The 10586-nt window shown below is 39.4% G+C and overlaps 4 protein-coding genes across 4 annotated transcripts; 2 read left to right on the top strand and 2 right to left on the bottom strand.

The window, feature by feature from the left end:
* Positions 1-1254: 1254 nt before the first annotated feature.
* Positions 1255-2626, top strand: LOC130511456 (dof zinc finger protein DOF5.4-like). Its single transcript, XM_057008449.1, has one exon. The coding sequence runs from the start codon at positions 1403-1405 to the stop codon at positions 2309-2311; it is 909 nt and encodes a 302-aa protein (XP_056864429.1). The 5' UTR covers positions 1255-1402; the 3' UTR covers positions 2312-2626.
* A 1775-nt stretch (positions 2627-4401) lies between these two features.
* On the top strand, positions 4402-5309 carry LOC130511457 (ras-related protein RABA1f-like). Its single transcript, XM_057008450.1, is given in 3 exon segments — positions 4402-4798; positions 4873-5089; positions 5091-5309. Coding segments are annotated over 3 exon segments (657 nt in total). The 5' UTR covers positions 4402-4577.
* Positions 5303-7220, bottom strand: LOC130511455 (RCC1 domain-containing protein RUG3, mitochondrial; the record flags this gene model as incomplete). Its single annotated transcript, XM_057008448.1, is given in 6 exon segments — positions 5303-5600; positions 5690-5845; positions 5933-6061; positions 6141-6335; positions 6499-6638; positions 6815-7220. Coding segments are annotated over 6 exon segments (1217 nt in total), but the record flags the coding sequence as incomplete, so codon positions are not given.
* A 181-nt stretch (positions 7221-7401) lies between these two features.
* Positions 7402-9132, bottom strand: LOC108830643 (protein BREAKING OF ASYMMETRY IN THE STOMATAL LINEAGE-like). Its single transcript, XM_018604237.2, has 5 exons — positions 8886-9132; positions 8447-8808; positions 8189-8323; positions 8017-8105; positions 7402-7938 (listed from the first exon to the last, which is right to left on the bottom strand). Exons 1-5 carry the CDS (start codon positions 8971-8973, stop codon positions 7830-7832), a joined length of 783 nt encoding a protein of 260 aa, XP_018459739.1. The 5' UTR covers positions 8974-9132; the 3' UTR covers positions 7402-7829.
* Between the last annotated feature and the right edge of the window lie 1454 nt (positions 9133-10586).

Raw genomic sequence — 10586 nt, 5'->3', positions numbered from 1 at the left:
CAAAAACATCTTATGAGTCAGTTTGCTTAGCTGTCGGCCTATGTGAATCGTTAAATGACTATTCAAGAATCAAAACTGAAATTTGTGTACATTTGAAAAGGGTACAAACGTTTTAATGTTATTTCACTATTCAAACCTTAAACATGCAACAACAAATCTAGACGCAATAAGTTTCGATCAAAAAAAAAAAAAGACGCAATAAGTTAGATGTTAGTGCTTTTCTTGTGGATGAAGCAACGGATTTTACCTTTTTACATTGCCTTCACTAGATTCCCAATACAAAAGTCTCTGAAAACAATGCAAGTGATTCATCAAAAGCTCTACATGGACTTCAAATTCCAAAATAAGCTTCTCGCGGAAACACCTATTCTTGTTATGTTTTAGTTTCACACGCAAAGTAAATTCCATATTTAATCTTCTACTCACAAGACTATAACTCATGTTGTATTGTGTATACATCAGGAACTATATATTCTTGTGTGTGTTCAAGGAACGTAGTTCAGTGCGACTTATATCGTACATGGACTATATAAGTATACATGTGTGACTATATGTATCAGGAATCCAGGATGGCAGCTAGAGATTAAAACAATTCGAATAACATATAGGAAGTCATTAATCAATCCTTGTAAATTTAATATTTCAGATGCAATTATATAGTAAGTAATTACTATAAATGTTTTACATAAAAATATTTTTAAAATACTGGAAAATACATTGATTTTTATCTCTCATCGTTTGTTTAAGTACACTATCTTATCAAATTTGTTAGAAGAAAATTGCTTACAGGTAATATTACATTCTATGCCCTTTAGCAAAAAAAAAAGTAATATTACATTCTATGTACGTAACAAAAAGTTCTATAAACAATACAATTTGTATCCAACAAAAACCGTAAAAATCTATTTAACGTACAATATGTTATAGTACAACTTGTGCTAATCACATTTTCAAGAGTATATATACTTCAAAAACGAATTGCATTAGCATTTTCTTAGAAAAAAAAGATGAGTTGATGTGAAAATAAGAGATGTACAGGCACTAATTCATCAATCATTGGATCTTTGATGCGACTATTTTGAATAAACGAAAATATAACAAATCGTTTCGATGCGAAAGATATTATTAATATACGTGCTATTTGATGGGGCCTTTTTATTTTGGATTTGGAGCTAACTTCTGAATACGGCCACGCTAAGGGGTTGTGAAAATACAAAATAACATGGGGGTATAATCGAAATTTGGACAGAAACTGCCTGTTCAGACATATGAAAGATATGTTGTGTCAGAGTTTCAAAAGTCCTTTCCCATACTTCTTACTACTTCTCTCTCTCTCTCTACCGAAACCTCCCAAATTATAACTCTTACGTGATTGTAGAGTTTTCCGTATCCTCTCTTAGAGATGCAAGATATTCATGATTACTCCATGACCGGAGGCGGTGGCAGCGGAGGAAGTACAGGGAGGTTTTATGGGGGAGGAATCGGCGGCGGCGGAGGAGGAGGGGGAGATCGGAGGATGAGAACGCATCAGAACAGTATCCTCAACCATCACCAATCTCTCAAGTGTCCTCGTTGCAGCTCTCTTAACACAAAATTCTGTTACTACAACAACTACAATCTCTCTCAGCCTCGACACTTTTGCAAAAACTGCCGTCGTTACTGGACCAAAGGCGGCGTTCTCCGTAACGTCCCGGTCGGAGGCGGTTGCCGGAAAGCCAAAAGATCGAAGTCTAAGCAGCCTACGTCGTCGTCTCCTTCCTCTGCCGACAAACCAACCACTCAAAACGTTGAAGAGAAATCAAGTAGCAGCGAGAGCTCTTCTCTTACCGCCTCTAACTCCACCGTCACCGCCTCTAACGCTACTGTCACCGCCGTCGCCGTCACCGCCACGGTTGCGTCGTCATCCGGTGTTATGGACACTGATATGCCTAATCTCAAACAGTACGGAAACGGGATCGAATGGTCGACGTTGCTCGGACAGGGTTCATCGGACGGTGGGGCTTTCTCGGAGATCGGCTGTTTTACCGCGGCGTCGACGGTTGAAACAACTCCGTTTGGACTCGGGGGTACTTTCGTAAATCAACAGTCTATAGCTGATCATCTGAAGTTGGAAGGTAATACTTTACCTCAGCAATTTGGTGATCCAACGGCTCAGGTTGATCCTAATATGGGATTTGAACCGTTGGATTGGGGAAGTGGAGGAGGAGATCAAACACTCTTTGATCTAACCAGTTCAGTTGATCATGCATACTGGAGTCAAAGTCAATGGGCGTCGTCTGATCAAGATCAGAATGGTCTCTACCTACCTTAATTCTCACAGCTTCTTCTTAACAAAAGTAATAATATATATTATACACATAAGGTAAAGTTTGATGATGTTGGTTTATATATATTTTTTATTTTACGTAATGGGTTGAAAACGGGATTTATTATATATAATATATATGACTGCTTGTAAATTTTTTTCTCCAAATATAAAATTTACCTCTTGTTTCCTAGTTTTTGGAATATCCCAAGAGTGGAGTTTTATGTGGCATATTGGTTTTAATTTGGCTTTGGTTTACTTATCGTTGTATATTTGATAAGATTTAAATTTTGCTGTGATTTTATTTCTTTCTTATTATTATTGCTGTGTCTAATAATATTATATCTTGATTGGGCATACACAAACTTGTCTTCAGCTTCTTTTGATAATGCGTTATGTTTGTTTAATTTATAGTAAGATGTTTAAGAATGTGATCACTGATCAGGTTCAGAGAGTAGCTATGTTAGCTTTTCCTTAAGCCGTGTTAGCACTTGAATAAACAATACTGAAACTCGATGTCTTATTATATCTTATCTTCGGAAACTTATTGAATTTCAGAATCGAATGAAAACAACTATATAAACAGTATTCCTCATCATGGCTTACACTAGGTAATTGAAAAAGGAAGACTACATGATCAACCATCATAATATTAATTCTTTTCTATTTGATTACTAATAAAAAAATCAACTCGAAAGTGTGATCTTAGGATTGTGTTGTTGATGTAAAATTGTAAACAATAATATTTGTAGAATGGGATATTTTTCCTCAATAGCGAATAGAAGAAAGTTAGACGAACTGTACGGAAAACGAGAGAGCCGTGCCGTCGCGTAAAAACAGCGCTTAGCAAATAGACGACGGGGGTGCGCATGGGACCTACGTGTTAGTGCCCAGTCTCATGCGCGACATGCATTCCACGTGGCCAAGGCGGGTCCCACTTAACGTGTCTGAAATGTCAATGGGCTGACGTAGTTGTATCAATGGTCGGCTCGTCGTTTTCGCCAACTCCAACCATCGAATAAGACTTGAAAGATCTAACCGGGAAAGAAAGAGCGAGTACGGATCCTGATCCTCTGTGTTTATATTTAGAAACCAGCTATGGGCCGTTGGATCAGTGAGTACTCTTAAGCACGTATACGCCGTGCGATCGGAATGGTGACAGCGAGAATCAAGGGTGATGATGATGAGGGGTCCATATTAGGTAGGTGGTAGTCATTGCAAGGAAACACTTGAGGGAGAGTAGGTCCAGTAAGGCATGTGCACATATAAGTTATAGAATCTCATCAAATCACACATGGGAAAGTCTGGTTGGGAGGTTGGGAGAGTTAGGGATTGTCTGTGGTTTGGTGTATGATCCACCATGTTCCCTAATCATTTCGTTTAACATTTTCATGATTTCCATCTATAATTTTTCATCCATCGACTCATTTGACAGAACTAGAGAATCTTTGTACACCATGTTTCCTCTCAATATGTGAAGGTCCCTCTAACCAACCCATTACGTAAATCTTGCTGACATATAGAAGATTTATATCTATGATGGTTACACAATTCACAAGTTCTGGTCGATACAAACAAAGACCTGATTCGTTGGGATTCTAGCGGTGTTTTAAGGATAGATACAAGCGGCTGCTCTAGTTTAAGCTTAGCTTGTTGTTGTCATGTGGAATTATGCAAGTGTAACATCCTGATTTATTAATTTAAACGATAATTTGCATACTCAACATTCAACATGTAGAAACGTCAAAATATATTTTTAAAATACAAGAACAACACACTAACATAATAACTTAATAACTTGACAAATATCAGAAAGAACAATAAATAGTATGAGAAATATGGTCTGATCAACCAAAAAGTACAGTTCTAGAGTTGAAGATTGTCAATTTGCCCAAAACCTTTGTCCCAACCAATGTAGGATTTTACTATATCGCTTTATTAGTTAAAAAAGCAATATATATATATATATAGCTTTTTGTTATGCCTTTTCTTTCTCAGTTTTTTTTTTAATACGTTACATATCCTCTGGAGAAAACCATTTATAATTTTACAATTAATTCGGAGCTTTGAAGATATTATTACGATGTAACGTTTTAAAAAGCTAACTAATGTTAAAAAAAAAGAGCTAACTAATTTTCAAAACCTAACGGCCTATTTCAGTTCAAACAATAAAACTACTCCCCGGACACAGAATAAGGCGCGGACCCGATTCGGATCCGGATTTATCCGATATCTCTTTCATTTGAATCTCCGATCCAACAGTTTTACAACAATGGCGGCGTACAGAGCGGACGACGACTACGATTACCTCTTCAAGGTGGTGCTGATCGGAGACTCCGGCGTCGGAAAATCAAACCTCCTCTCTCGATTCACGCGCAACGAGTTCAGCCTCGAGTCTAAATCCACCATCGGCGTCGAGTTCGCCACCCGTAGCATCCACGTCGACGATAAGATCGTCAAAGCTCAGATCTGGGACACCGCCGGCCAAGAGAGGTAGTAGTACCACCATATACACATTCTCTCTTTCACGCTCCTTGAAATCGAATCCAATTTTTTTTTTGAAAAAGGTACCGAGCAATCACGAGTGCGTATTACCGAGGAGCCGTGGGAGCATTGCTTGTGTACGATGTCACGAGGCACGTGACGTTCTCAAACGTGGAGAGGTGGTTAAAGGAGCTTCGAGATCACACGGATTCGAACATCGTCATCATGTTCGTTGGTAACAAAGCTGATCTCCGTCACCTGCGAGCCGTTTCTACGGAAGACGCTAAGGCTTTTGCTGAGAGAGAGAGAGAGCACTTTCTTCGTGGAGACGTCAGCTCTGGAAGCTACCAATGTTGAGAACGCTTTCACTCAAGTGCTCACTCAGATTTACCGCGTGGCTAGCCGTAAGGCGCTGGATCTTGGAGATGATCCTGCTTCTCTTCCTAAGGGACGGACTATCAATGTTGGATCTAAAGACGATGTCTCTGCGGTTAAAAAAGTTGGTTGCTGCTCGAACTGAACTGTTGATTGTGATAATGTAAAGATAAAAGATCTTTGTTCATTTATTTGTATAATCATTATACTCTCAAAAGCATAGTTAAATATCAGAATGTGTTTATTTAATGTGATCTTGAGACCAAACAGAGAGCGTGAGAGGCACCGATGGAAACTGAGATAACCTTGTGCGGTCCAAGCTCGTCTTCTTCGGTTAAGAAGTTGACTTGGACCGGAGAAGTTTGGATCTCAGGGAGTCCTGGAACTCCTAACTGGAAGTCTTTAGCGTTTCCCCACATCCAGAGTTCACCTCCATCTGCCCAACAAAACCAATCCCATTGATTTTTTTAGATTTTTTACCATTTCAAGTGAACAAAAATAAAAACAATATCATTACGTTTTTACCTGTTATCGCTGCAGAAGAGGAACCTCCACAAGCTATGAAGACGATCTTCTTGTCTGCTAATGCTTCGATTTCTGTAGGTACTTTCTGGTTTCGTAGCGAAGCATTACCTAACTGTCCGTGGCCACCGTGTCCCCACGAGAGCACTTTACCTTCCTCTGTTATTACACCAAAAGTAATAAAGTCAAAACTGTATATAGAACAGACCAAAGAATTGTTCAGTTTGCAGAAGAGTTGTTTTTTACCGGTTAATGCAAGAGAGTGATATCCACCACACGCAATCTGAGTTATACGAACGCCTTCTAAACTGGGTACTGGCATTGGTTCCCAACCTCCCAAGTTATCACCGCGTCCGAGCTCATAATTTGAGTTTGCTGATACATAAAAGAGATCCAATGATTAATCCTTTTTAAGTCTAGCAATAGAAGAAACCAAGGCTAGAATGATCTTTACCTCCCCAGTTCCACAGTTGTCCCTCTTGTGTTAGCGCCATTGTGAAGAAACCACCACAGGATACAGAAGCTACGGGAACTGATAAAGCTTTGACCTTTGAGGGAACACTAAGCCCACCACCTTCGTTTGGTCCTCGGCCTGGCCCGAGCCCTAGCCTACCGTCTCCTTCCTCCCTACCCCACATATATAGCTCCCCTAAGAACCAAGAACAAAGCTTTTGCTCGATCAAGAGTTAAAACAGATATATACTCGGTCACAATATCAGCTTGTCCAAAAGTTCAACTAACTTCCTGAAGTTGCATATACATAAATATGACTTTACAGACATGAAGCAAGAAGAGAACGCATGTAAAAAGACCTGATTCGGTAATAGCAGCGGTATGAGTTCCGCTGGTTGCAATGGCAGAGATTTTAGAGTCCCAAGAGCCTTCAACACGTCGAGGAACGAGTTCTCTGGTGTAAACTGAATGTCCAAGCGCACCAAATCCACCATAACCCCTGAGAACTTCATTTTTAATATATGTAACCATCACATTATGCAGAAACACACACACACACACACCAAAAAAAAAAAAGAGCAAAAGATCAAACAGAACAGCTAATCTAATTGGCATTATCTCAATTCCAAACTCAATAGAGATTAAATAAAAGATTCCAACTTTAGTGTAGCTTACCAAGTAAAAACATCTCCTTTGTGTGTTAAAGCCACAGAATGTAACCCACCGAGAGCGACAGAGCGAATCGAACGCTCCTCGAAAAGCGGGTTCAACTTGGGGACGAAGACAGAGCTCTCTTGTCCGAACCCTAGCCTCCCTCCGTCTCCTTTCCCCCAAACCCACAGATCCCCATCGACCGTCAGACCCGAGTGGAACAACCCGCAAGAGACTCCAACCCGAAAACCCGACCCGTTTACCGCGTCGATTCTTCCGGGCGTCTGGGCGAGAGAGAAGGATTGGTCTGAGCGGCGAAGGAGGAGGTTAGCGACCGGAGACGGGTACATCCGAATCTCCTCGATCCCGCCGCCGAGTTGACCCGACGCGCCTCGGCCCCACGAGAGGAGCTGGAGGGTCGTGGTCGTGGTCGTGGTCGTGGAGTCCGAACCGATCTCTGGGCTTGTGTAGAGTGTTGGCACCTTGGTGGATCCGTCGCTTCTTTGAGTGTTCCGTGTAGTGGAGAAGCGGCGCGTGAAGGTGCTGCGTAGGCGGTGGCTTAACGCTGCCATTTGTTTGTTTCGTCGGGAGGTTTCTTCTTCACTACAGAACCACCTGGGTTTAAGACATTTTGCACAGTAGAGCTCAGTTAAACGACGGCGTTTTGACTTCGTTTGTTATTATGACACGACGACGTTTTAACGAAGACATTTTTTTTTTGATCAACACAGAGAAATATTATAGTGAGATTTATGTTAAGCTGCGGAGTGTCTTCATGATTTACACCAAAGTTGCATTCCATGAGAAGAGAGAGAGAGATGTCTTACTTCTAGTCCTTGTAATTTTGTTATTTTTAGGCATGATTGACATTGATACATAGTGGCATAAGATGGAGAGTGGACTTGTTTGTGGTTGTAAGAGTTTATGGCTAAATCTAACGTTGTAGGTTATCTGTCCTTTCAAAGTGTTTATATATTACTCAGAAACAGAGTAGTGCAAAAGAATCTCATAAAAAACTTTTTGGAGTGTTTCTCCCTTTTTAGAATCGACAACACTGAAACCCTAAAGCAATTGGCTTTTGTTTCTCGGGAGATAAGTCATCTGTTTTAGGCATCTGGACAGGGCTCCCCATCCACTCAACTCCCAATCTGCATAGATTTTACAACAAATTATCAAAGACATTAACATCCAAATGTTCTGACCATTTTGTTGCTATTTAAACTCACATGGGAAATGCAAACGATCCCCTTCTTTCGTCCGAGTGACTAGACCCGCTAGATTTATCAGAGGCATCAACTTCTTCTTCCTCATTCTTCTGCAACAACAGCTCAAAGTAAATAAATAAAAAATAGCCGTTTCACAAGTTTGAAACTGAAACATCATAAATGACATTATTACCTGATTATGAACATCACATGAAACATCTTTAGTTTCTTGGAATTTGGTCTTATCATCTTGATCTTGTTCTGGCTCTTTAATCTCCGGCGAGTTAACCTTCTCTGTTTTCACTTCCCCTTGGTCTCCATAAATAAGCTGTTCTTAAAGAAAAAACAACCATATAGAGTCAATTTATTTTAAAAGTTTATTCTAAAAAAAAAAAAAAGGTTTGAACTTGCACATAGAGAAAGAGTTAAAAAGGATTTTCCGACAACGAACCTTACGATTCACCGTCCTCGGTGACTTTTCCGAGGACAATTCCACCTCCTTCCTCTCTTCCTTTCCCTCTTTGACAACGTCAAACCCACCGTCTTCACGGTCGAAGCAGAAGACAATGAAGCCAGGTTCGTCTGAGGCCAGTGGCTGCTGCTGCTGCCAGCTCAACCGCCGGTTCTGAGACGCCGACGTAGGAGAAACGCTGCTGCTTCTTAGATGATGATGACGTGTCCCTGGTGGGCTTAGACTGAGTTTCCTCTCTGATCTCTTCTTTTTACTCTTCATCTTCCTCTTTGTTCTCTTAAACATTACATTGTTGCTGTTCATTGTGTTTCCGGAAGTATTAACTCCATCTTCATCTACGTCTGATATTGTATATTATCTGTAAATAAGTTAAAAACTAAAATAAAAAAAAAAAAAGATATAGAATAGAGAGGAAGACCTATAGGAATCTTGGAAGCCAAGAAACAGGTAGCCCAATCTTTGACTCTCCAAGTGACAAGTTTTTGTATTGTCCATTGCGAAGCCATAGCTGTTTTTTTGTAAGAATTAACTTTTCTTGGATCTTTTCCAGAGGATACAGTTCTATTTTTTTGTGTGTTTTGGCTTTTTCAAGACAAAATTCAGAAGGGAAGAGAAGGAATAAAGAGTGGGTTTATTGTGAGGGAGAAGAATGATTTGAAATTTGAAAAAAAATATTGGGAGACAAGACATTAGATTGTGATGGATTAGGGAAGGGGGTTACATATGTAACACATGAATGCATTTAATATTATTGGAAGAAAATGAAATAACTTGTTTTCTGGAACCGTAATAATTGGACAATAAATGCTATCATATTGAATAACACTGCTGAAAGAAATTCAATTTTCTCATTTTAAATCTGTAAATTTATTTTATTCAATTCTCATGTGACAGAAAACGGCGTAAACAATAAACGGTAGCTGGTAGCTACTGGCTAGAGACATGGATGCCATGAGCCATCTTTGGTGGTCGTACATGAGTTTTTGAATCAGGTTTTTATTAAGAAATTTCTTTTACAATTGAAAATCATGATTTACACAGTATTGTTGAATCCCTAGGAAAATTCATGAGCCTGTGTATGTTAGGCCTATTTATCTAAGTAAAAGGTACGAAGCCCAATATATGTACGACCGGCCATATAGTTTTCTTCAAACTTTAAACTAAAAAAGGTGCGAGTCCAAAACGATTAAAACTCCAAACGAAGAAGGCCACTAAAAGCACAAAAGTTGTATCTGTTTAGATTGGCATCTTGATCAAAGCCGTAAAAAGGAGGCAGCAAACTTCCAAAGTTTATACCTTGATAAGTCAGCTTCATCATCCGCTGACAAGGACCTATTAAAGTCTTCGCTTCTGTTCTATAACATCATACTTCCCGAAACAATATCACTAAACACAAGTGATAACTTTGGAAGGCGAATAACCTACACACCGAGCTCCCTGTACCAATACCACTAAAAGTAAGTGATAGCATCGCAAGGAGAATAATCAACCTCAAGCTTCAAGTACTCATACCACTGGCATTAAGTGATAGAGTTGGGAGGAGAATACATTCCTTCTCTTTATCATTCATCTATTTTATTAAAATAGGATCAAATCCAATTATTTACGATCCACATTTTTTTATAATTAACTTATAGTATTTAACATATATATACAGGGGCGAAGCTAGGTTAGAGACAATGGATGCACGTGCACCCGGTCTATTTTAAAAGTTTAGTGTTTTACATATGACAATTGATTTTGAATTGGCTAAGTTGGTTAGGGTGCACCCATAATTTTCTGCCAACCTGAGTTCGATGCCCCACCTAATCTAGGTTTTTCACTATTTTTATTTAACATTTGATTCATATTATTTTTGTGCACCCGGTCACTAAAGAGTCTGGCTTCGCCACTGTATATATACAAAAGCGTTTAACACAATTGTAAGTGTCACTTTATTTGCAAACTATATAGGACCTACTTCTCTCTATAAAAACTATCAAATTAACTTTAACGTGAATGATGGAAGCTCGCTTGGTCTACTTGTTTGACTAATAATTCATTAACTATATATCATGACCCGCTCGACCGAGCGAGAGACATTTTTTTTTATCTTTGTTTTTACTAAATGTTATACATG

The sequence above is a fragment of the Raphanus sativus genome, chromosome 4 (assembly GCF_000801105.2).
Source record: "Raphanus sativus cultivar WK10039 chromosome 4, ASM80110v3, whole genome shotgun sequence".
NCBI classification, from domain to species: Eukaryota; Viridiplantae; Streptophyta; class Magnoliopsida; order Brassicales; family Brassicaceae; genus Raphanus; species Raphanus sativus.
The sequence above is the reverse complement of the archived record's forward strand: the minus strand, read 5'-3'. Positions and strand labels throughout refer to the sequence as shown.